Source organism: Dipodomys spectabilis, unplaced genomic scaffold (assembly GCF_019054845.1).
Source record: "Dipodomys spectabilis isolate Male_0828 unplaced genomic scaffold, ASM1905484v1 ptg000266l, whole genome shotgun sequence".
Lineage (NCBI taxonomy): Eukaryota > Metazoa > Chordata > Mammalia > Rodentia > Heteromyidae > Dipodomys > Dipodomys spectabilis.
In genome coordinates, this window is record NW_024870943.1 from 3,079,228 (window position 1) to 3,104,622 (window position 25,395).

Below are 25,395 nucleotides of genomic sequence, written 5' to 3' on the forward strand. Positions count from 1 at the left end.
ACGCCCTCATTCTTCGTTAACCACACCCCTTAGGTGGGAGCTGTTCGTGACTTGGCCACGCCCCTATGATAAGCCACGCCCCACTTGGGTGACCAGACTCATCTGCATCGTTAGAACCACGCCCCTGAGCTTAGGTCAGGCCTGAGTCCCTGGAAAACCCCAACTCCGGCCCTATTATTCCATTTTCCAAGAAAAGCAAAGTCCAGCATTCTTTCTCCCTCAGGACTCTGGAGTCCCCTTGTCAGCCTCCTCTTGAGTGTCAAGACACAAATATTATTATTATTGCCAAGCGTCTCTCTAACCTAGCCACCCTAGAACTCACGATCCTCCTGCCTCAGCCTCCTGAGGTTGTGCCAGGGTCACAGGCTTGCATTACTACCCCCATCTCCAGGCAGGAGTCAGGATCCCAAGCTCTTTCCTCAAGCACAAAGTGTTCTCCCCATCCTAGGACACTGTCCACTAGGACATACAGGACTCCGAACTTGGAGCGACTTTCTAACTCCGGTGATTTCTGCCCATGACTTAGTTTATTTTGACTTTTGTTTTGTTTTGTTTTGGACACAGCCCCAAACCGGCCTCCAGCTAGAGATCTTCCTGCCTCCAAAATGCTGGAATTACGTGCGCCCCCCACCCCCCGCCAGGACTCCTCCAAAATGCTGGAATTACGTGCCCTCTCCCCCTCCTCCCCCCCCCCCCCCCCCCCCCCGCCGCCAGGACTCTAAGTCACAAAAAAGTTACGTTGTCACAGGGATTGATGGGAATCCATGCCAGTACCCCAGATCCAAAATACATTCTTGGGGATAACAGTTGTGATTCTTTTGTATTCCTGTCACTTCCAGAGTCTCAACACACGAACATATTACAGGGTAGTCCAAGCCCAGCCCTCCTCCCTCAAACCCACCAGTCCAGACCCCGGCCCCCCAGCTTCCTCCTTCAGACCCAGGGGTCCAAGCCCCAGCCTCCTCCCTCCGACCCAGGGGTCCGGGGCCCCAGCCTCCTCACTCAGACTCAGGGGTCCGGGCCTCAGCCCTCCTCCTTCAGACCCGAAACTCCAGCCCCTGGGTCGGAACCCCTAATCCTCCTTCTGGCATCCGGACCCCACTTTTCTCGCAGTCCCCAGAACGCCTTCGGCCGTCGGCGCGCAGACACCCTGGCCGAGGCGCCGGGCCGTCCCTTCCCGCGGCCGGCGCGGGCCCGCCCCCCGCCCCCCGCCCCCTCCCCTCCCCCGCCCCCGCCCCCGGGGTCCCTCCCACTTTTCCCAAACAAAGCTCCCGGCAACTTTGTCCGGGCTGCGCCCCGCCCGCCCGCGGCTCCCCAGCCCCAGGCCGGGAGGTAGGGGGGCGCCCGCGGCGGGACCCCGCGTTGGGGGTGTGAGTTGGGGTGGGAAGTTGCGTGATGAGGTGAGGCGTGCGGTGTTTGGGATTTTTGGGGGGAGGAGGGGAAGCCGTGTCGGACTTGCTCGCCGCCCTCACTTTTGCTTGAGGCGTGGGGGGGGGGCGGGGTGTTCCGAGCCCGGGCGTGGAGTTGGGGAACTTTCTCGGAGTTGGGGTGCTGGGTGGAGGGGGCGGGGGTGGGAGGTGGGGAGCGGCCGGGCCCGGGGGTGCGGGGTGCCCTGTGGGTCTGCGGTCCCCTTCGCTGGACGGGAATCTCCCCCCTCACCCCGGGAGGGAGGGAATTGGCCGAAGCGGGGGAACCCCCACCCCGGGAGGGGGGGCTGGGGGGGCCCAGGCTGGGCGGGTGGGTGGTCCTGGATTGTATTCGTGGTTTTTCCGAGGCGTGGGGGGTGGTGCTGGAAGTTAGGGGGTACCTTTTCTAGCCGGGGCCCCCGTGCCTTTGTCTGGCCACACTGAGGGGGGGGCTGGGCTGGGGTTTTGGCCTTCGGGGGTCCTGGGGGAGCAGCTCGGGGGCCCCCGACCTGGGGTCTCTCTTTGTCTGCTTGCACCCCGGGGTGCGGGGTCAGAGGGAGGGAAGAAGGGGAGGGGGGGTTCCTGCCCTCTACGGTCCTAGGAGAATCTGGGGGATCCCCGGGACCCTCCGGGGAGGCGGGATCGCTCCGCGGCGGAAAAAGTTTTCCCCATTCCCGGCCTCCTCCGGGAAGTCGCCGGGAGCTGGGGCTGGAGCTGCGCCCACCGCGCGGGGCGGGGCGGGGAGGGGCGGGGCCGGCCCGGGCGGAGGCGCCCGCCCCCAGCCCCGCCCCCGGTGGGGGTTGTGGGAAACTGGGGGAGGGGACGCCTGGGCCCTTTGTTCTGGCCCTCCAGATGGTAGGGAGCCCCCGTCCCCTGGGCCCGTGGTTCCCGGGGTGTCCCCTGCCCCCCGGCCTGCGGTCGTGCGCCTCCTTTCTGGTCTTCGGCCTCAGTTTCAGCCCTGAGTCTGTGCTTGTGGCCCCCGCCCCCTCCCCGTGTCTCCTCCACCTTTGCTCTGGGCCTCTGTCCCCATGCTCTGGGTCCTGTCTCCCCTTTCACTGGGTCTCCGTTTCCCCTCTCTCTGGGTCTCTGTTTCCCCTCTCCCTGGGTCTCTGACCCCCCCCCCCGCCCCGTGCCCCCGCCCCACCCCCATCTCTGTGCCCTCCTCGCTTTGCATGGTGGCCCGGCCAGTCTTGGGCTTCTGCCCTCTTTCCTAGCAGCTGCTGCTCCCATCCGAGCACCTGTTCTTGGGTGTGGGACTCCCTGCCACTCACCCAAGCCTGGTCTTCTTTAAAACCACTAACCCATACCCAGAGGAACACGGCTCTAGGCCTTATTCTGGGGGCGCTCAAGTAACTTCAGCTCAACCCAAGCTCCCCTGCAAACTTAGGGCAAAACAGCCCCCCAAGTTACCCCAGAAACCCAGCCGACTTTTCCTTTCCCGCCTAGGAGTCCAGGCCTTAGCCCTCCCTCAGACCCAGGAGTCTAGACCCTAGCCTCCTCCCTTAGACTTAGGGGTCCTTCCCTCAAGTCAGGGTCTGTCCTGTCCCACTGAGCTCTGTGTGTTCCTCCAGGCCCAGATGGGGGAACCCCGAGCTGGGGGCCCCCTGGACGACGGCAGTGGCTGGACAGGCAGCGAGGAGGGCAGCGAGTCCGGCACCGGTGGCAGCGAGGGGGCTGGGGGAGATGGGGGCCCAGATGCTGAGGGTGTCTGGAGCCCAGACATTGAGCAAAGTTTCCAGGAGGCCCTGGCCATTTATCCCCCCTGTGGCCGCCGGAAAATCATCCTGTCAGACGAAGGCAAGATGTACGGTGAGTGCACCCCATCTTTTGTCCAGAGCATCGAGTAATAATCACAAACACGGATGGAGCTCCACGCACTGTTGGTGTAAATAAAGACACTATTCTCTCAGTAACTCTGGGATAGGATATAGTGTCATCAGTTGTTCATAAGAGGAAACTGAGTCAAGGGGAAGTTATTCCATGTAGTACAGCTGGGACTGGCTCCCAGGCAGTTTATCCTATTCCCTCTCGTCCCCACCATGAGCCGAGGAGATCCCCAAAGCCCAGCTTGCTGTAGTCCTTTGGGGACCATTGCTATTGTCACCTTCCCTGGTGTACTTTCTACTGGGAAGTTCTGATAGTCTAACTCTCTTCCATTTTTGACTCTCCAGGTCGGAATGAACTGATTGCCCGCTACATCAAGCTGAGAACAGGGAAAACCCGCACCCGAAAACAGGTCTCAGGATTGACTTTTGTGCTCTGGCAGGCTTGTCTTATTAGGGAAGTCCTTACATGGGCTGCTTCCTGTGTTTCTGCTTATCTCCATGCTGTGTCTGGTGGTCTGGCTTAATTGCCTAATTAAAGATAGTTTCTCCAGCGGTTGTGTCAGAAGTTGAGTAAGATTGAGACCAAAAGAGGCAAAGAGAGCCAGGCATGGTGGTGTGTATACCTATAGTCCTAACACTGGGGAGACTGAGGCAGGAAGATTGAGAATCCAAGGCCACCTTGAGCTACATGGCCAGACCCTGTCTGGGGTCCAGGGTGGGTGGGGAGGGGGCAGCGGCCTGGTCTGGAAAGATGAGGTGTGAGTTTGGGGGGAAGGCACAGCTTTTGTGGGCAGAGCTGTGCTGGCACCGCCACCAGCCTGCCTGGGCTGTGTGCCATGGTTTGATTTGGTTCTAGCAGCCTACGGGCACTGGGAGGGGAGGTAAGAAGCCGAGGCCAGCGGTGACTTCTGCCTCAGTTGCTTCTCCATCCGTTCCCTCAGGTCTCTAGCCACATCCAGGTCTTAGCTCGAAGGAAATCAAGGGAGATCCAGTCCAAACTGAAGGTAAGGACCAAGGCACACCCCTAGAGGGAGGGGATGGGGATCTAGAGAGAGAACAGACAGTAAGAGGAGGGGACAGACACCCAGAGGGAGGAGGATGGGACATAGAGTAAAGAGACAGACAGACAGAGAGAGAGAGAGCGAGATACACACACACACACACACAAAGAGAGAGGAAGACAGACTCAGAGAGAGGGGACAGAAACCCAAAGGGGAGGGGGCAGAGACCCCAGAGGGAGGGAGACAAGGACCCAGAGAAACAGACAGACAGATCTAGAAAGAGAAGACAGAAACCCAGAGGAAGGGGGAAGAGGACCTAGGATGGGGGGGGGGGGGGGAGGACAGAAATTCAGAGAAGGGACGGGGACCTAGAGGGAGGGGGACAGGCTCAGACAGACAGAGATTCAGAGAGAGGGAGACAGACATTCAGAGAGACAGACAGACCGACACCTCAAGGGAGAGGGACAGACTTGACAGGTGGTGGAGAACTGAGGGTGAGCAAAAGCCACAGTCTTAGAGGATGGGCAGTGGCTGGGCCGGGCATAGGACAGGTCAGAGAGAGCTGTCAGGCCTCTCTCTCTCTTGGCTAGTGTGGTCCCCCCATCCCTTCCCCCTTGCTCCCCTCCTTTCCTGGTGGTCTCATTTCCTTTTCCTTCTGGAGTTCTGATCACCCCCTTTCACCTCCTCTCCTTTCTCTTCTTTCTCTGCCCGTTCTTTTGGAGTCCAGAAAGGTTCGTTTTCCTGTGGGGAGATTGTCACCCCCAGATTCTTCAGCATCTCCATTTCCTGCTCCTTTTTCACCTGAGACCCTCAATTTCTAACCCCTCGGGGAGGGAGGTCTTCTCTTGTTTCTTCTTTCCGACTGGAAGACACTCACTTCCAGTTTCATTTTGTTTTTTGGACATGGAAGCTTTTCCTTGTTTCTTTCTAGGTCCTGAAACCTTCACTTCCGGCCTCTTCCTCTTACCTTTCTCTGTTCTGTCCTGATTAGGAAAACACTGAACTCCTATTCCCTTGAGATCTGACAGGATCATTTCCTGTCCCCTGGGTATCCGGAAACTTGGACTTCCTATTCCTTCCTGATCTACAAAGGCTCATCACTGTCTTTTATTCTGGGCTTGGCAGCCCCATTTCCCCTGTAGGACTGGCTAGCTCCGCTTTCTGCTCCCCAGGGTCAGGGTGGCGGGGTAGGTGGGCAGGTAGGTCAGGGAGGTGGGGAGCCCAGGCTTCCCCTCCTAAGTCTTGTTTTCTTTCCTCCTCGGGCAGGCCCTGAATGTGGTAAGTCCCCACCATACTTATCCTCCTACCCAAGCTGCCCCTTGTACTCCTGCCCAATCCCTTAAGAGCAGCAGAGGCAGAGAGAAGGAGTTCGATGTACTTACTCCTTAACCCTTTGCCTTGAACTCCCCGAGTCTGCAGCTCCCCATCCTTGCCCGCCCCCTTCCCCCTGCTCTCTTGGCCAGGACTCTCTTTGCACATAGACTCTACCCTTTTCTGCCCAGGATCAGGTCTGTAAGGACAAGGCTTTCCAGACCATGGCTACGATGTCCTCCGCACAGCTCATCTCAGCACCTTCCCTTCAGGCCAAACTGGGTCCGGCTGGCCCCCAGGTCACCTGGGTAGGGATTGGGGGGGGGGTTGGGGTTCCAGGGACCAAGAGACCAGCTGACCCCCTTCTTCATCTCCTCTCTAGGCCACTGAGCTTTTCCAGTTTTGGTCAGGGAGTTCTGGACCACCCTGGAATGTTCCGGAGTGAGTACCTGTGTCCTGACCCTCCCCCTCCCTTGTACCTTGCACATTTTCACCCCACTTGCTAATTTATTGGACATAGATTCTGGAGCCTAGCTTTGTGTGTGTGTCTGTGTTGTGGGGCTTGAACTCAGGACCTGGGTGCTGTCCCTCAGTTCTTGTTTGTTCAAGGCTAGCAATCTACCACTTTGAGCCACAGCTCCACTTCTAGACTTTCCTTCCCCGCCTGGCTTTTGAACTGTGATCCTCAGATCTCAGTCTCCTCAGTAGCTATAGGATGACAGGTGTGAGCCACCAGCACCCGGCAGGAGCCAGGCTATTTGAGTCTGAGCCCTGTCCTTTGCTGGGTAGGACTTTGAAGGATGAACCCCCTGCTTCCCCCCATTTCCTTACTTCTGAAGTAGGGGTTTGTGGATAAAGGAGTTCAAAGTGAGTTACCAAGATTAGAGGGAGGATCCAACATATAGTCAGTCCTGGGGACCAGAAGGGCATGGGGACATGAGGAGGAGGAAGAGGAGGAGGAGGAGGTGGAGGAGGAGGAGGAGGGATGGGTTAGAAGCTGTCAGGCTGGGCAGTGAGGTCAGTGCTGAGGACTCAAGTTGGTGGGATCATCAGGAGATGTGCAGCCCTGGAAGGAGCACATATGGGAACGAAAGGAGTCCGTTTTCGAATTTGGTGAGTGGGCAGGGCCCACTGGAGGATGTTCAGGGGAGTAATAGCCTCTCCCAATGGGCATGCTCAGGCCTAGAGGATTATGGGAGAGCAGCTGTAGGTCTCAGAGGCTCCTGAGCCAGGAAAAGGAGCCCTAGAGGCTCATGGGAAGAGTGACTTTTCACCCTACTGAGTCTGGTTCTTGGCTTGAGAATGGAATAAGGTTCTTAGACCTTTTCTTAGAGGTCCAGGAGAGTGTTCTTGTGAGATCTGAGGGTGACAGGATGGCCTACAGCCATAGACATGGGCTCCAGAGGCTCATGGGAAATGAACTTTTCAGCCCAGATTGGAGTCAGTGAACCCAATCAATCAGACCACAGTGGAGTCAGGGACCAATGTCCATAGACTAGTCATCGATTGGGCAGGATGGTGAAGCAGGAGTAGCAAAGGTATTGCCTCCCCCCAAAAAAAGGAGGTAACAGCTTGTCCCCAGGCAAGCTCTCCCCCTCCACCCCCCCCCCCCCTACAAAAGCAAAACACTTTTAAGAAATCAGAGTTTCAGATCTTCAGGCATCCTAGCCTCGCTAGCCTGGAGTAGGCCACAGGTAGCAATGGGCAGATCCCACAAACAGAAAGTTCCATTGGCTTGAACCATGCCTCTGGCCCCGATTTTCACCGGTTAATTTTAGAATAGGGTCTTGTTTCCTACTCTAGGGCATGCTTACTGAAGCCTTTTCATTGTGCTGGGGTCACATACTTGTGACCCCCACATCCACCTTCTCTACCTACACACAAGAGTCTCATGGACTTTTCTGCCAGCACTGGCCTGGTACCAGGATCCTCCTGATCTTAGCCTCCCATGGTGTAGCTTTGTTTACCTTCTGTGCTTTTGTGAGAGGCACCACCATGCTGCTATGCAAAGCATGAAACTCCAGTTTCATGGTTGGGACTGACCTGGATTGGAATCCTGGTTCCACTATACTCCAGCCATGTGTGGGCCAGGCTTGTCATGGACTCCCATCAACGTTAGCTAGTTATGGATTCACTATGCTGCCTCTGTCTCTCCAATGACAAGCGATTCATTCCACCATTGAGCAGAATATTAGAGTTTAGCTTTCAGAATTGGGATGACAAGGGCTAGAGCTGAGGCCCTGGGAGTCAGGGTGTGAAGGCCCCAGGATTTATCTTTCTGATCTTGGCCTTTTGGCCCTTGACCTTTTCCATGGCCTCTGACACTTCCCCTCCCCATCATCTCTGGTCCCTCTGATCTCTTCCCTCAGTGTGAAGCCATTCTCACAGACAGCATTTTCCCTGTCACTGACGCCCCCATCTACTGATCTTCCAGGTAAGAACCTACTCCCCACCTTTCCTATCTTCCCCTTTCTCGTCACCCTAATCTGCCCCTCATCAGGGGATACATTTGTTCTGAGGCATCTTGTGCGCATGCGCGGCAAGGCAGCTGTCGGAATTTATACAGCATGGTTTCTGTAGCAGTCAGAAACCCTGGGTTTGTGTTCTGTCATCAGCTGCTAGCTCAGGAGACATCCAGGAAGTAGAGTGGGTTGGTCAAAGGTCTTTTAGCTGCACGTAACAGAAACCCAAAAGAGGAGGCGAATTGAATGGTTGAAGAATGAGAGAGAGAGAAAGAGGGAGGGAGGGAGAGAAGATAGCAGCAGGGCCAAGATGGCTTGCTTCCAGAAGTCCATGCTGACCTTTGGTTATACATAGTCTCTCACAGTAAAGGCTTTAATGATTCCATAGAACACAAAATCTGGAGGTGGGCTGTTCTTGTGCTGGCTCGCCAGCTCAGCAGTATCAGCACCAATGTTTTCATAGTTCCCTTGGCCTTTGTCTTACTGTGCCAGGACGGCTGCTGTGACTCCAGGCATCACATCCCAACCAGCACGTGGCCAGGGACAAAAGCCTTTCTCCTTCCAAAGTTCTCTCTTTCATTCAGGAAGAAACTCCTTCCCAGAAGCCCCCCAGCAGATATCCCCTAACGTCTCATTGGCCAGGACTGTGTCACATGGCCACCTCTAGCTGCATGGGAGGCTGGGAAAGTGAGTATTTAGCTTTTTCAGCTTCTAAGTGGAGGCAGGCAAGAGAGAACCAGTGCCTGATTCAGTCAGTAAATGTTACTAGTCTTTATGGTTCTTTCTCCCTCTTTCTTTCTGTTTTTTTTTTTTTTAGGGTACGAGCCCCCCCAAGCCCTCTCACCCCTGCCCCCACCTGCTCCATCACCGCCAGCCTGGCAGGCTCGGGCCCTGGGCACTGCTCGATTGCAGCTGGTGGAATTCTCTGCTTTTGTGGAACCCCCGGATGCAGTGGACTCTGTGAGTTTAATTTGGGGACAGTTCCTGGGTGCTTTTAGCAGGTATATAGGGAGAAGGGAAAGGAGGTGTGGAGCACTAGCCCCTCCCCAAATATTAGCATACATTAGAATTCAAATGAGATGGGATTTACCTGGTGATTGGGACCATCTTTGAGACCATCTCTCTACTCTGAAGGACCTGACATGGGGATCATAGGTCAGGGAAAGAGGTCAAAGGTCAAAAGGCTTTTCCAAACAGAATTGCTGCTGGATTTGATGAAGGCTTCCAAAACTGTATCTGTAGCAGTCTTCTAGGTGATGTCGGTGAAGCTGTTCTCGGTCTACCCTTTTGAGAATCACCAGCATTAAGGAACTGGAAGGTTGTGAGTGGGGAAAGGTCAGAGACACTCCCCAGGAAATCAACATTCATTGTCAGACATGTTGAAATTCCTAGTTGGCTTTGTGATATTAGGAAACTAGAAAAGCAGATCTTATTTCTGGGCTAGGATACAAAAAGATGCAGAACGAGGGGCTGGGAATGTGGCTCAGTGGTAGAGTGCTTGCATTGAATGCATGAGGCCCTGGGTTCGATTCCTCAGCACCACATAAGCAGAAAAAGCTGTAAGTGGGGCTGAAGCTCAAGTGGTAGAGCGCTAGTCTACAGCTGAAGAGCTGAGGGACAGCATCCAGGCCAAGAGTTCAGGTCCCGCGACTGACAAAAAAAAAAAGAAAGAAAAAGAAAAAGATGCAGAACTAGTCAGGTGGGCTGACTATTGGAAGAAACAACTCCCAACTCTTAAGGAATGAACAGCATAGAAGTTTCTCATTTCTGACTTTTTTTGTTGGTCATGGGGCTTGAACTCTGGGCTTGTGTGTGCTCTACCGCTTGAGCCACAGCACCACTTCTGGTTTCTGGTGGTTCATTGGAGATAAAGAGTCTCACAGACTTTCATACAGGGCTGGCCTTAAACCACGATCCTCAGATCTCAGCCTTCTGAGTAGCTTGGATTGCAGGTGTGAGCCAACAGCATTCTACTCTGTTCCTGCTTTTTTTTTTTTTTTGGTCCGGTCATGGGGCCTGAACTCTGGGCCTGGGTGCTATCCCTCAGCTCTTCAGCTCAAGGCTAGCACTCTACCACTTGAGCCACAGCGCCACTAACAGTTCTTTTTTTCTTTTTGCTTATATGGTGCTGAGGAATCGAACCCAGGGCCTCAGGCATGCAAGGCAAGTGCTCTACCACTGAGCCACCTTCCCAGCCCTCTGCTCCTGCTTTTTAATTTAATTATTTTATTTTATTCCAGGCTGGCCTTGGAACAGGTACCTCCTCAAGTGTTTTGGGTTACAGGCATGAGCCACCATGCCTAGCTATGACAGAAGCTTTGTAGATAGTGATTCTGGGATCAGGGTTTCTTTCATTTTGTGACTCTGCCATTTTCTAGGGCTTCTTTGCTGCTGGATTCTCAGCATCTGGCCAGCAGATGGAGGAAGGGAGAGAGGCAAGATTATGTAGGTTTTAATTGGGTCGGCCATGCTTGGGTCTGCTCACTTCCCATTGGCCAGGACTCCATGTAGCTATGGCCCGCAAAGGCGCAAAGGATCATGGGAAATGTAGTCCAGTGGTTTCTGCCATGCCACATAAACACCAAATTACCAATCACTGCAAATGGTGAGTCTGGTAACATTCCTGTTGGATTGGGCTTCAGAATGCCCATTTCACTTGTAGCAAAAGTGAAACTCTGTTCCGTTATCTGCAAAGATCTGCACTGTCTAGTCATTATTCTCCGTCTGCTCCTGATTTTATATCATAGCTCACTCTGCTACTGGGGTACTGGCCTTGAACTCCTGGTCCTCCTGCCTCTGCCTCCAGATTGCTAGGATTACTAGTATATGGTACTATACAGGACTTTTTATTTTTATTTTTTAAATTAAATTAAATTAATTAATTTTTGTTGGTCATGGGGCCTGAACTTTGGGCCTGGGCACTGTCCCTCAGCTCTTCGGCTCAAGGCTAGTGCTCTACCACTTGAGCCACAAAGCCGCTTCCCGCTTTTTCTGCTTATGTGGTGCTGAGGAATCAAACCCAGGGCCTCATGCATGCAAGACAAGCACTCTACCACTGAGCTACCTTTCCAGCCCCTTACATTTATTTTTTCAATTTCTATTTTCCCATAGCACAAATCATTCCTAAAGTTTATATGATCCATAGGGTGATTTCAGTTTTCCTTCTCTGCCAGTAGACTGAACTCCACAAGGTCAGGGACTTTGTCTTGTAGCTCCAGAACCCAGACCAGTCCTGCTGCCCACAGTGGGTCTCTCTTCTCCATGCCTGTTTGCTGAATAATGGGTTGTGCAGGGATGAGGAGAGCTCAAGTTCTTGTGGATATTCAGAGCACTCTATCCTCCCCGGGGTTGTCAGTGACTACATCATTGAAATGGGCAGATTAGCACTGGGCTTGGCAGGTCACCGGAGTTTTCCATTTGCAAACCAATGGACCAGCTATAGAGATGGGCAGAACACTGGAATTTTTAGGAAAGAAACAACAGACTATGGTAAGAACTGGAGAGGCTGCAGAGAGGTGCTAGATGCTGGCTCTGGAAGAACCCAGGCATCGTGGAGATGGGGGTAAGGGACCCTGTCTGATTGTGATCAACAGAGATTCCCAGGAAGGGGCAGATTTAGATGAACTTGGGTCTACAAAAATGGAGAAACATTTGTACTGGAGGAGAAGATGGGAGGATTTTCAGGATGTCAAGATAAGTCAAAATAGCCGAGTGCTGATGGCTCATGCCTATAATCCTAGCTACTTAGGAGCCTGAGATCAGAGGATCGTAATTTGGAGCCAGCCTGGGCAGAAAAATCTGTGAGACACTCTCCCTCTCTCTCCCTCTTTCCCTTTCTCCCTCTCTCTCCCTCTTCATCTCTCCCTCTCTCTCCCTCTCTCCCCCTCCTCCCTCCTTCTCTTTTGCCAGTCATCCTGGGGCTTGAACTCAGGGCCTGGGTATTGTCCCTGAGCTTCTTTTGTTTAAGGCTAGCACTCTACCACTTGAACCACAAGCACTACCTCCGGCTTTTTCTGTTCATGTGGTACTGAGGAATGGAACCCAGGGCTTCATGCATGCTAGGCAAGCACTCTACCACTAAGCCACATTCCCAGCCCCTCCATGAGACTTATGTCCAGTAAACTACTCAGAAAAAGCTGGAAGTGGTGCTATGGTTCAAGTGGTAGAGTGCTAGCTTTGAGCACAAAGAGGCTCAGGGACAGTGCCGAGGCCCTGAGTTCAAGCCTCAGGACTGGCAAAAAAAAAAAAAAATCATAAAAGACTGGTGTGGAAAATGTATACCTGTTTAGGAGGTGGAGGTAGGAGGATTAGGAGTTCAAGACCCGCTTGAGCTACATAGTGAGACCCTGTGTCAGGAAACCATTAAAGAAAAGAGTAAAGAAAAAAAGGAGTTTACAACACAGGACAGAGAGGGGGCTTTGTAGTTTCCCATGCATATGTCTTATCTGTCCATCTAGCCATCCAATGTTTCTGAGCTAGTTTGAGGGTACTTGGTTTTGTCCTGGGGGAAGTGGGGAGCAGGAGAGGGCCATGGCCAGGTTTGACTGTGAATGGATTGAATTGGAGAAGAGACGCTGGAAGCTAAGGACAAGGGTGACAGAAGATGCGGTGGAGACTGAGTCTGGAATAGAAGAGCGAGAAAGAAGGGATGCATAGAAAGTAAATGACCAAGGAAGTGTGAATGCTTGCAGTCATGCTCAGCCCTGATAGACACATGGACTTACTTGCTCTCTGGAGCTTGGGGACTGGTGAGCGGGTGGAGTGGGGCTTCTTGCAATGCAGGTCAGGGGCTGGCTCATGCCCACTCCTCATCCACTGTTGGCCATCCTCAGTACCAGAGGCACCTGTTCGTTCACATCAGCCAGCACTGTCCCAGCCCGGGAGCGCCGCCACTGGAGAGTGTGGATGTCCGGCAGATCTATGACAAATTCCCTGAGAAAAAGGGCGGGCTGCGGGAGCTGTATGACCGCGGGCCTCCCCAGGCCTTTTTCCTGGTCAAGTTTTGGGTAAGTTCTGGCAGTTTGGCAGAAATCTGGTGTGCTCTGTGGGACTGGTTGTTGGGCCTCATAGATCCTAGCATCAGCTTCTCTTTTTCTTTTGGGGGGCCAATAGTGGGGCTTGAACTCAGGACCTGAGCACTGTCCCTGAGCTTTTTTGTGCAATGCTAGCACTCTGCCACTTGAACCACAGTGCCATTTCTGGCTTTTTTGGTGGTTCATTGGAGATAAGTCTCATGGACTTTACTACCTAGGCTGGTTTCGAACCACAATTCTTAGATCTCAGCCACCTGGGTAATTAGGATTACAGGCATGAGCCACCAGTTCCTCACTTACACAATCATATTTTATATCAGAGACTTTGTGTATTGGGGGATGACTCCATATATTTTTGACTTTTTTTTTTTTTTTTTTTGATCTGTCATGGGACTTGAACTCTTGGCCTGGGTGCTTTCCCTCAGCTCTTCAGCTCAAGTCTAGTACTGTACCACTTGAGCCACAGTACCACTTCTGGTTTTCTAGTGGTTTATTGGAGATAAGAGTCTCATGGACTTTTGTGCCTGGGTTGGCTTTGAACCAAGATCCTCAGATCCTAGCTTCCTGAGTATTAGGATTAGAGACGTGGGCCACTGGTACCTGTTTTTGTTTTTGTTTTTGTCAGTTGTGGGGCCTGAACTCTGGGCCTGGGCGCTGTCCCTCAGCTCTTCAGCCCAAGGCTAGCACTCTACCACTTGAGCCACAGTGCCACTTCCAGCCTTTTCTGCTTATGTGGTGCTGAGGAATCGAACCAAGGGCCTTATGCATGCAAGGCAAGCACTCTACCACTGAGCCACCTTCCCAGCTCCCCACTTTTCTATTTTTTTTTAAGGTACCAGGAATTGAACTAAGGCGAGTGCGCTACTGCTTGAATGAATATTCCCAGCTCCATCTTAGATTTTTTTTCTGAGGCCCATTTTGTTTGACTTTCTCTCATCACAGGGGTTCAGTAAATGTGGTTGAATGTCTTGAGGGTATCAGCTCCTATGCTAACTAGGGTGTTGGAGCACTGCAGAAATTTTTTTTAATATGAAACATATTAATAAATAAATAAAGCTTTATGGAGTATGAAGTGGAGGCCTGAAATGGCTCTGTTCAATATGCTGATGACATCGTGGTCATTTGTAGGGTTTTTTTTTTGTTTTTTTTTTTTTGGGTCCAGTCGTGGGGCCTGAACTCTGGGCCTGGGCGCTGTCCCTCAGCTCTTCAGCTCAAGGCTAGCGCTCTACCACTTGAGCCACAGCGCCACTTCCGGCTTTTTTCTTTTTGCTTATGTGGTGCTGAGGAATCGAACCCAGGGCCTCGAGTATGCAAGGCAAGTGCTCTACCACTGAGCCACCTTCCCAGCCCCTGTAGGGTTTCTTATACCAACAGCTTCCCAGCTCTGCTGTCCAGCCCCTGGGGGCGTTCAGAGGGTAGAAGAGGCCTTGACCTTTTTTTTTTTTTTTTGGTCAGCCATGGGGCTTGAACTGTGGTCCAGGGCGCTGTCCCTTAGCTCTTCAGCTCAAGGTGAGTATTCTACCACTTGAGCCACAGAGCCACTTCCAGTTTGGGGGTGGTTTATTGGAGATAAGAGTCTCACAGACTTTCCTGCCTGGGCTGGCTTTGAACTACAATGATCAGATCTCAGCCTCCTGAGTAGCTAGGATTATAGGCAGGAACCACCAGTGCCCAGCTTTTTTTTTCTTGTGCTGGAGATTGAATTCAAGGCCTTGTTAGACAACCCACCCTACCATTTGAACTATAACCCTATAACCTCAACCTTCTGCCCACTTTTTTTTTTTTTTTTTTTTTCTGAGACAGTCTCTCTTTGTGTAGACCAGACTGGTCTTACATTCTGAAACCTCCTGCTTCTCTACCTCCCAAGTTCTGGGATTACAGGTGGCTGCCACTATACCCAGCAAGAAGTGATGATCATTTTTAGGAGCTGAGAAAGAAGGGCAGGCGTGGGAGGCACAAAGGAGACATCAGCCTCTCTTAACTCACCTGTACCTCTCCCTCCATCTCCCAGGCGGACCTGAACTGGGGCCCAAGTGGCGAGGAGGCGGGGGCTGGCAGTGGTGGCAGCAGCGGTAGCAGCTTCTATGGCGTAAGCAGCCAGTATGAGAGCTTGGAGCACATGACCCTCACCTGCTCCTCCAAAGTCTGCTCCTTTGGCAAGCAGGTGGTGGAGAAGGTGGAGGTGAGGCTGGAGGGCTGGGCTGGGGGTAAGGGGGTATCCAGATGCCCCCTTCTACAGATACTGCCTGGATTAGGAGTAATGATGGGCGAGCATTTGTGGGAGTCATGGTGGGGGGCAGCCCAGCCTCTCTGAGGACCCCATGATAGGCAGGGCTTGGGTCTAATATGGAGTGCAAGGTCACAGAGGTCATTCAGAGGATGCACAGATTTAGTTGTTAGGATGCAGAAGGTAAGGAAGATCAGAAGTCACGCTTGGGGGTACTGGGGACTTGGGGGGGAGTGTCTCAGATATAGCTTAGAGATGTCACTTAGGGAACTTTGGAAGGCTTGAAAACAAACTTTCACCTTTTTTGGTCAGGATTAAGGTTTGAACTCAGGACCATGTACTTGCTAGAGTCTTTTATTAATACACAGCTCTCTTCCAAGTCCTTTTTTTTTTTTTTTTTAAATCAGTCATGTGGCTTGAACTTGGCCTGGGCACTGTCCCTCAGCTCTTCAACTCAAGGCGAATGTTCTACACTTGAGCCACAGTGCCACTTTGGGTTTTTCTGGTGGTTTATTGGACATCAGAGTTTCATGGACTTTCCTGCCCTGGCTGGCTTTGAACTGAGATTCTCAGATCTCAGCCTCCTGAGTAGTTAGGATTACAGGTGTGAGCCATTGGTGTCCAGTCTTTTTTTTGTGCCAATCCTGGGGCTTAAACTCAGGCCTGGGCTGTGTCCCTGAGCTTCTTCTTGCTAGTGCTCTACTGCTTGAGCTTTTTTTCTTTTCTTTTCTTTTTTCTTTTTTTTTTGTAGATTAGTAGAAATAAGAATCTCATAGACTTTCCTGCCTGGGTTGGCTTTGGACTTTGGTTCTCAGATCTCAGTCTTCTGAGTAGCTAAGATTACAGCAGTGAGTCTCCAATATCTGACCCCCAAATCCCTTTTGTTTTTTTTGGGGGGGGGGATAGTCTTAAATTTTTACCTGGGACCAGCCTCAGACCAGTCTAGCTAGCTGAGACTACAAGTATGCATCATCACGCTTATTGGTGGAGATGTGGTGGGGTGGGGAGGGGGCTCGCTTAACTTTTTGTCTCAGCCTCGAACCATGATCCTCCAGATCTCTGCCTCCAGGCTTGTGTTAATGCATTGGTCCAAGCCATCACTTTGAGACCCTGGGGAGGTTTGTGGGATGCAGACTCAGATATGGAGTCAAATACCTGTCCCTGGTTACTGAGGTTAGGGTGGGGGTGATGGGGTGGGGTATGGGACATTAGCCAAGAGTGCAACACTGGGAGCTCGGTTCTTGAGGTGACATGTGTTTCCCAGTCACGCTCTTCTCCACATCCTGCCCCGCTTTCAGACAGAGCGGGCCCAGCTGGAGGATGGGCGGTTCGTGTACCGCCTGCTGCGCTCGCCCATGTGCGAGTACCTGGTGAACTTTCTGCACAAGTTGCGGCAGCTGCCAGAGCGCTATATGATGAACAGCGTCCTGGAGAATTTCACCATCCTCCAGGTGAGGCATGGGGTGGGGCCAGACCAAAGCGGCGTCCTGCCATAAAGAGACCAGGAAGTCGCCAAGGGCATGGTCCCCTTCACCTGGGAAGCTGAATACCCCCACGTGGACCCTCGAGTTCCCAGGGAATGTAGCCTAGCTGGGGTCACAGGATATCGGGAGTCCCTCTAACTATGGGAGCTGTGCTGTTTTGGGGCCCCTGAAATGCGGACACCTCCTCTCTTTGTGACATGGTGGTGAACCCACTGACTGAGCCATGATTCCCCATCTGATGTGAGCCCCTCCTCTTTTCCTGCCAACCCTTAGCTTGGGGTAGTTTTCCCATTGCCTGGGAAGCAGACATCTTTTTAGTTGGAGAACCATGGTATATACTAGCTTTTCTAGGGGTTGGAAAAAAAGTCTGTTGGGGAGGGCATCCCTTAACTGGGGAGGACAGAGTGGTCTTGTCCTTCCTTTTAAGCCTATGTCCCTTCTCCTGCCAGGTGGTGACAAACAGGGATACCCAGGAGCTGCTGCTCTGCACTGCCTATGTCTTCGAGGTCTCCACCAGTGAGCACGGTGCCCAGCACCACATTTACCGCCTGGTCAGGGACTGAAGGGGGGACCCCAGAACCCCTGCCAGCATGGACCCTTCAGCCCTCCCCATGCTCTGTATTTGGGGAAGGGCTCAATGAAAAGGGGCTGACCTCAGATGCCTGAGCAGCTGGGACTGTCCCCAATTAGAAGGGACCCTTGCTCAGTGGCTGGGATGGAAGACAGACCCCAATATTGAGACCTCACAGGAGGTGTGTGGGAAAAGGACAGATCACTCCAAAGCTTTGGGGACTGGGGACTGGAGCAGCCTCAGAAAGAGTCCATACAACCTCTTCTGGAAGTTTTTTGGGGGAGCCCTAGTTACACACTGGCTTGCTCCTTTCTGTTTTCCAGTTTCTCCCCTCCCCACATTATCTGCCTCCACCTCCTTTCTGTGATCTGTGATGTCACAAATTGGAAGATTAACCCCTTCTGTGCAGGAAATATTTTTTTTAATATAACAAGATATTTATATGTGGGTGTTGGGGTCATGACTTATCTCAGCGAGCAAATGGGTGAGACTCTCAGATGTCACCCTTTAAGGGGAAGGCTAGGCCCTTTCCCTTCCCGAAGCATGTTGATTTGTTTTCTGACGGCAGATAAAGCTATTTTACCAAAACACAGGGGATTTATTTGAGGTTTGGTCGAAAAATAATCTTGTGGGACGTGGTAGACCAACAGAAGAGACAAAGAAAGAAGGGAGGTTTGGGGGGGGGTACAGGAAGCTGGTGGACGGAAGCCCAAGGTCCCAAGGGGGAGGTGATCGCAGAGCAGTAGGCAGACCATGGGTCCTCAGGGAATGAGGAGGTGGAGGGGCTCAATGACTAGGATGAGTCAAGGGGTGAAACAAACATGTACAGACCCAAGGGAGAAGCCCTGGGCACCTGGTAGGGGCTGGATGGGACCTAGCGGTAGCGAGTGAGCCGGTTGTAGACGTGGTCCAGGTTTCTGCACAGGAATATGGAGAGGGTCATGAAGCCGAGCTAGGGAGAAAGAAGACGCGGTCAGAGATGGGGACAGGGTAGTGATGAGAATCCCCAAGAAAGAAAAGGGGGGGGGATGTGGGTGGGGGGGAGCTGTTAGCCAGGTGCCAGTGGCTAAACAGCTACTCAAGATCCTAAGATCTGAGGATCACAATTCAAAGCCAGCCCAGGGAAGAAAAGTCCATGGGACCCTTACCTCCAATTAACCAACAAAAAGCAAGTGGTAGAGTGCCAGCCTGGGTGGGTAATGGACGCCACCCAGGACCTGAGTTCAAGCTCAGTACCAGCATCAAAAAATAAACTGTAGGGTTGAGGGCCAGAGTTAAAAAAAAAATAAAACGAACTCCTCAGGGGGTAGGTAGGAAATGGGTGGGGCCACAGAGCCCGGGTATTGGCAGGCTGATTGGCAGACTCAGTGGCAGCAAAAGGAACCGTGGGTGGGGGAAGCCCAGCTGCAGTCCGTGGGGGGAGGTGAGATGGGGTCGAATCTGCGAAGGAGTAAGGTCAGAAGCAAGCCCAGGGCAGTTTATTCTGGAGGTTCCTCTGTCTCCCCTTCTGTCTCTACCTTCATCTCTGCCCTCGCGCCCTGGGTCTCTGGCTGCTCTTCACCTTGATCACAAATTGGCCTGGGCCCCGGCATCAGGCATAGTTTGCCCTGTGGGGCCCGGTCCCCCCAGTTTGGGCAGGCACCCGCCATGCCTCGACCACCCCACGAAGTGCTGCTACGCCCGCTGCTGTTGCTGAGAATACCACCGTGCCCGCCACCGCTATCAGCGCTCAGGCCGGGCATGGGGCTTGAACTGTGGGCGCTGGACACTTGGGGTCCGTGTTCCCAGCGAAGCAGTTTGCATTGTAGCTGCAGGCTCAGCACCATGACACTCACCTGCGGGGAAAGGGGAGGATACTCCAGCCAATAACAAGAAGGCTTTCCTTACCTGCGACCAATCAGGACTCATAGAAACTTAAGTATCCGCCCCCTTCCCAACAGGGACCAAGAGGGGGCGTGTTACAGTCACAGTAGGGCGTGTCCCTCCGCTTGTGTCAGGCAGGGAGGGACCGCGTAGACTGGAGCCAATCATAAGAGTGGGCGGGGCTAAATCACCTCGAGTAGACCGACGCCCAGAGAAATGCCCACTATGGAGATGAGGTTGTTATGCAGCCACTTCTGGAGGCTCCGAGCGCAGCCCTGGGGGGAGGGGGGGGGGGGAGGGGGGGTATATGGAAAGGTTGAAGGTTAAACTTCTTTCTGGAACTCACCCTCAAGCCCAGCCTAGCCCTCTCTCCTTTTCAAGCACTGAGCTGCTTTCACGAGGGTTTAGGCTACCTGGTTGGGAGCAGCGGCCTTCAACTATCTCAAGCTCGGCCCCTCCCTAGACCTGCGCTCAGGCCACGCCCCTTCCAAGGAGCCACGCCCACCAAGCACTCAGAGGCCACGCCCCTCCTGCCCACCTCGCTGTATGTGTACTCGTTGGCGGGGACCACGCAGAGGTCTGCGCTGGGCCTGGGCCGCGCTCGCGGGCCCAGCAGGCCGAGCTGGGAGAAGAAGATCTTGTGGGAGATGGTGGAGTCGTTGGTGGACGATGTGTTGTAGCAGGAGCAGGGCACATGAGGCCCCTCGGTCTCGTTGCTGCTCAGCACACCGAACCAGTCCCGGGGGCTGTACCAGCCGCAGCAGCGCAGCTGAGGGAGAGATGGGGAGTTGGGGACCAGGGCTGGATGATGCGAGCTGATGTTGGGGTTTCGAGGGACGGGGTGATGGGTGTGAGGTCACGGTGGGGAGGCCGCAGAAAGCGGGGTGAAGCCAGGGCCTTGGGGGACATTCAGGAAAGAGACACTGGGGGTGACCGGGCGCTAAGCGAGTGCCGTGTGATTCTGTCTCCCCGGACAAGTGGGGGAGATTGCGGAGGATAAGTGGGGGATTAGTCGGTGGGGTTGTGGGACTTTGTATCTCCAATCCAGAGTCACACTAAATTCTTGGGCAGAGTGGGGAACCACGGCGTGGAAAGTTGGGAGAACCGGGCCACGTTGGGACCGGGTCATCTGGACACAGGGCCTCAGCTGGACATGGAAGGGTACTAGGACGAGTTGACAGAGTTGTGTCACAGCTAGAGTCTGGGAGTGTGACTGGCCAGAGTCACATCAAAGTTCCAGAGCCGGAGGGGGTCTAACAGGATGGGGGGGGGCCACACACCTGAAACTGTGCATAGTCCCAGCTCTCCTCGGCTGCCGTCGCTTCTGGGTTCATGCGGTAATTCTGGATGGTCTCCAGCACGAGCTCCTGAACTTTTCGCTCCAGCTGAGAGGCGCAGGGTGAGGCTGGGCTAGGGGCCTCTCCGCACCCCCATCCACTCCCCTGCCCAGTCTCTCACAGGAGGTTCAACCCAGAGGGTCCCGGAGCACACCTTCCACCTGGGCTTTTGCTTCTCCCTGCTTCTAACCTGCTCTGTCAGTTCCTCAGGATCTCTGCGCTATTCTGGGGTCCTTCAGGACCTTCTGTTTCTCTCCCCCTTCCCTTTGTAGACCCTCAAAGTTCCCATCTTCTTTATCTATGTCAGTCAACACCCACATGCCTTTGTTTCAGGGTCTCCCCTTACTCCTCCCAGACCCACACCCCACACTCAGCAGCCCTAAGTTGGGTGTTAGCCATGACAAACTCACCCGAATCCGCTGAGTGGAGATGAGAATCCCCAGAGTGATCTGTGTGGCAAACAGGAGCAGCAGCACCCCAAAATACTGAAGATTAGAGTGGAGAGAGATCAGACAACTTCCTCTGGCCTTTTCGTAAAGAAGCTTGGATGAGAGTGGTCCTAGCCAGGCAGAGGGGCTGGTACTCACCAGGCCCAGAAGGCAGCGCAGCTCCTTGAGTGCCCCCATACAACCCAGGAGGGCCAGGCCCATGGTGAGGATTCCTGAGACGGCCAGGATCTTGGACCAGGTCTGCAGGGGTGCAAAGGACAGACCTGGGGGGTGGTAAGAGGCAGAGAGAATGGATTGGTGGGCACAGGTTTAGGCAGAGTCCTACCTCAGCAGCCCCCCAAGTAGAAGCCTTCTCTCTGGGCTCCTGATTTTCCTTTCTCTGAATCTGCTTGCCCCTCTCCTTTTCTCTCTCTCTCTCTCTCTCTTTTTTCTCCTTTTTTAACCAGTCCTGAGGCTTGAACTCAGAGCCTGGGCACTGTCCCTGAGCTTCTTCTGTTTAAGGCTCTACCACTTGAGCCACAGTGCCAGTTCTGGCTTTTTCTGTTTATGTGGTACTGAGGAATCGAACCCTGGACTTCATACATGCTAGGCAAGCACTCTACCACTAAGCCACATTCCCAGCCCTGTTTTTGTTTTTTCTTCTACAACTCTTTTTTTGCTCTCCTTTTTTGGGGGGGAGGGGGAGTGGTTGGTCAGGGGCTTGAACGCTGGGCCTGGGCTCTGTCCCTAAGTTTTTCAGCTCAAGGCTAGCACTCTACCCCTTGAGCCACAGCACCACTTTTTCCAGTTTTCTGGTGGTTCATTGGAGATAAGAGTTTCACGGACTTTCTTGCCCATGCTGGCTTTGAACTGTGATCCTCAGATCTTAGTCTCATGAGCTAGGATTACAGGTGTGAGTCACCACTGCCAGCTTGCTCTCCTTTTTTGATTGTCACTTGTTCTGTGGGGGTAACTGGGATTACAGGTTTGTGCCCTTTTACCTGGTTCTATTTTTTTTTAACCCAGTATTGGGATTGAACAGCAGACCTTGCACAAATGCTAGTCAGGAACACTACAATTAGAACTACACCCTCGCCCTTTGTTTTTCATTTTCATTTTTCAGTTGGTCTTTTGCCAGAGCTGGCCTGGAAACACAGTTTTCCTGCCGCCGTCTTTAAAGTAGTTGGGATTACAGGTGGCACAGATGTGGCTGGCCTTAGAGTTGTTCTGAGGGACAGATGCGAGTATGGGTTCAATCCACCCATTATTGTGATCCTTATTGCTATTAATATTTCTGCTCTTCTCCTTCCTCACACAGCAAGGGACTTCCCTTCTCTGAATCTCAAGAGGAAAGTTTGGACTGGGGGTGTGGCTTCACTGGCTGAGCACTTGCCTAGCATTTGTGCAAGGACGTGTGCTCAACTCCCAGTACCACCAAGAGGGGTGGGGGAGGGGGGAGGAAGGAAGACTGCAGTAGGCTCTGATCAGCAAGATAGTCCCAAGAGCTGACACAGAAAGTTCTAGAAAAACAAAATGACTGGCATCATCATTGCTGTGATTAGTATTAGTAGTAGTAGTAGTAGTAAGGACAACCCACATTGACCAGAGGAAGAAAGAAACTTCAAAAGACCCGGCAACAGAGCCTGTGACCTGCCTAGGGAGTAGAGGATCAGTCCCTGTGACCTGCTTGGGACTTAGGGTTGTAGGCCTCCTTAGGACAAGGGATCACTTGGCAGGAAGCTGAGCCCAGGTCTGCTCCAGGAAGCCCCCTCCCCCCCCCCGCCCCCAGCTTCCCAGCCCCCCTCACCCACAAAGGACACGAAGCTGGTCTTGTCGATGAGTATCCAAATGCCGAAGCAGAAAATCAGGCTGCCTAGGACCTGGGGCAGGAAAGTGGGGGGAGAGGACAAAATAACAGTGAGCAAAGAGCTGGGGGTGGGGGAAATGGGGGATGTTTGAGGCCCAGGAGCTGTAGAAGGAGGGCTGGGAACCCAGGCTGGGTAACTCACAAAGAAGAAGAGGTTGAACACGAACAGGAAGTACTTGATGAGACTCAGACAGCTCTCCTGGGCCGCCATCTTCACCTAGAAGAGGGAACAACAGAAGTGTTGGCAGTGAGGGAGACAGGTGGAAATACAGACTCTGAGAGAGAGAGAGAGAGTGAGCAAGAGAAGCTGGGAGGAGGTCGAAAGGAAGCACACAGAGAAAGAGGAAGTCCCTGTGGTGGGGCCCTTCCCCCTCCCCCCTCATGAAGTGACTCAACGCCGTCCCTGTCTTTCTCACCTACCCCATCAGGACACACACCAGTACCTCAGGGGCCTTGAGATTGGTGGGCACCAAGGACACAGTGGGCAGACCCTCTTCTGTCTCCATGGCTCAGACTGGGAGGGGGAGGGGATGCACAAGGTGCTCTGATCTCCTGGGCCCCCTCTGGGCACCAGGACCCCAAGACTGTCCCTGGACAGCAGCCGACCTCACAGACACTCTGACCTCATGGCCTGCTAAGCTCTGCTATCTCTGCATCCTGCTCTTTCCTTCCCTGCCCTGGGTCTCTGGCTCTCCCCCATCTCTGTCCCCTCTCTTCATCCCCTTCCATCTCTGTCCTTTGTCTCTGGCCCTCTCTATCTGGGTCTCTCCCCTCTCTCTCTGGGTCTCTGTCCCCTTTGTCTCTCAGCATCCCTGACCCCTTATCTTTCTCTTCTCCTTTCTTTCGTTCTTTTTGTTGTTGTTTGTTGTGAATTCAGGGCCTGGGTGCTGTCCCTGAGCTCTTTTGCTCATGCATGGCTAGTGCTCTACTACTATGAGCCACAGCCCCACTTCCAGTTTTTGAAGTGGTTAATTGGAGATGAGTCTCACAAGGACTTTTCTGCCCAGGCTGGCTTCCAACCCAGATCCTCAGATCTCAGCCTCCTGAATGGCTAGGATGACAGGCATGAGCCACCAGCACCTGGCCTGACCCCTTTTCTCTGTGTCCCTTTCCTGTGTCCTTCCCCTCCCCCTCATCTTTGCCTCTCTCTGGGGAAATCTACATCTGGTTCTGGACTAGGGTACTCTGATGAGCTGGGGAGCAGGGGCTGGGCACCTCTGGGAAGTGAAAGTGCTTCAGGCCCAAGGGGTAGGGCCCTGGCAGGGGGAGGGCCGCATGCAGAGCCAGCATGCCCAGCAGTATGCAGAAACCAAGCAGGACTTCCTGCCCCTGCAGAGGGGGCCTGTGGAGAGCAGACCTCTATTGCCATTCAGTCTTCCTGGATGCCCCCTGAGGCAACCCACTCTTGTCAAGTCCAATACACATCCCCAACTTCCAGGGTTCACTCCGCTGAGTTGTCTACCCCGACCCTGAGAAAGAGGTTCCTTGTCTCTGGAGACATCAACTTTTCTCAGTCTGTCTTCACGAACCAACTGGCCCCTGGATGTCCCCTGTGACCCTTGCCCTCACCTCATCCCACACAGAGCCCAAGGATTCCCCAGAATTCTCTCCCTTGCCTTGCTTCCCCATCAATAGCAGCCCCACCCTCTACCCAGTCTCTGGACCAAACTTCTATGTCCCCTTTCTCAGCCTCTCCTACAAAATCTTCCTTACAGCTGGCCTGCATGGTCTCCTGGTTCAGGATTTCTGCATTCCTGCCCTCCCCGGAGAGCCCTGATCTATCCCCACCAGCCCCAGAGGCGCCTTTGAAACCCAGCCCCAAGCCACATTGCCCTATTTGAATCCCAGTGTGGACACTGACAGCCCTCTCCTCTACCAACTTCAACTTGAAAGCCAGGACAAACTCCTCTGAGCTCTGCAGAAATACACCACAAGTCTACCCACTGCTCTTTACATTCATTGTACCAAACATTGAGTTTCCTTATGATGTTTTCATACATGTAGATAATACACTTTTATTATTAGAGCCCTCACTAATCTCCTTGCTCTCCTTTTCCCCTTCTTTCTGGTTCCTTTTCCCAAATAGTTCTACTCCTCCTTTTCTTTTTTTAATATCTAGATATTGCTGGGCACTACAGATGTGACTCACATCTGTAATCTAGCTACTCAGAAGTCTAAGACTTGGAAGGCTGAGATTTGAAACTAGACCAGACTGAAAAATCTGCAAGATTCCTCCTTCAATTAACCAGCAAAATGCCACACTGGAGGCATGAGGACAAACTGAGCAAGCAAACCAAGAATTATGGGGGGGTTTGTTCATCTGTTTGTTGGTTGGTTGGTTGGTTGGTCATTGATCTTGAACTCCAGGCCTGGGCACTGTCCCTGAGCTCTTTTGTTCAAGGCTAGCACTCTACCACTTTGAGTCACAGTGCCACTTCCAGTTTTCTAGTGGTTAATTGGAGAGAAGAGTCTCACATACTTTCTTGCCCAGGCTGGCTTTGAACTGTGATCCTCAGATCTCCGCCTCCTCAGTAACTAGGATTACATACGTGAGCCATGATGCCTGGCCTGATTTGCAT

At 53.1% G+C, this 25,395-nt stretch overlaps 2 protein-coding genes across 6 annotated transcripts; one reads left to right on the top strand and one right to left on the bottom strand.

Moving 5' to 3' along the window:
• The first annotated feature begins 1,257 nt into the window (after positions 1 to 1,257).
• Tead2 (TEA domain transcription factor 2) lies at positions 1,258 to 17,911 on the top strand. 3 transcript variants are annotated; one of them, XM_042700424.1, is made up of 13 exons: positions 1,270 to 1,332; positions 2,978 to 3,215; positions 3,578 to 3,642; positions 4,174 to 4,236; positions 5,500 to 5,511; positions 5,736 to 5,843; positions 5,927 to 5,985; positions 7,914 to 7,978; positions 8,824 to 8,966; positions 12,839 to 13,012; positions 15,051 to 15,221; positions 16,565 to 16,717; positions 17,200 to 17,911. In XM_042700424.1, the coding sequence occupies exons 2-13, from the start codon at positions 2,984 to 2,986 to the stop codon at positions 17,311 to 17,313; spliced, it is 1,359 nt and encodes a 452-aa protein (XP_042556358.1). In that variant the 5' UTR covers positions 1,270 to 1,332; positions 2,978 to 2,983; the 3' UTR covers positions 17,314 to 17,911. The 3 variants fall into 3 exon arrangements, with proteins under 3 accessions (XP_042556360.1, XP_042556358.1, XP_042556359.1); XM_042700425.1 differs by lacking the exon at positions 1,270 to 1,332 and adding an exon at positions 1,363 to 1,400; XM_042700426.1 differs by lacking the exon at positions 5,500 to 5,511 and having other exon boundaries at positions 1,258 to 1,332.
• On the bottom strand, positions 17,899 to 23,134 carry Cd37 (CD37 molecule). 3 transcript variants are annotated; one of them, XM_042700429.1, is made up of 8 exons: positions 22,959 to 23,134; positions 22,757 to 22,829; positions 21,109 to 21,233; positions 20,932 to 21,006; positions 20,465 to 20,569; positions 19,723 to 19,953; positions 19,376 to 19,459; positions 17,899 to 18,273 (listed from the first exon to the last, which is right to left on the bottom strand). In XM_042700429.1, the coding sequence occupies exons 1-8, from the start codon at positions 23,025 to 23,027 to the stop codon at positions 18,196 to 18,198; spliced, it is 840 nt and encodes a 279-aa protein (XP_042556363.1). In that variant the 5' UTR covers positions 23,028 to 23,134; the 3' UTR covers positions 17,899 to 18,195. The 3 variants fall into 3 exon arrangements, with proteins under 3 accessions (XP_042556363.1, XP_042556361.1, XP_042556362.1); XM_042700427.1 differs by lacking the exon at positions 17,899 to 18,273 and adding an exon at positions 18,774 to 19,156; XM_042700428.1 differs by lacking the exons at positions 17,899 to 18,273; positions 22,959 to 23,134 and adding an exon at positions 18,774 to 19,156 and having other exon boundaries at positions 22,761 to 22,829.
• Positions 23,135 to 25,395: the final 2,261 nt, after the last annotated feature.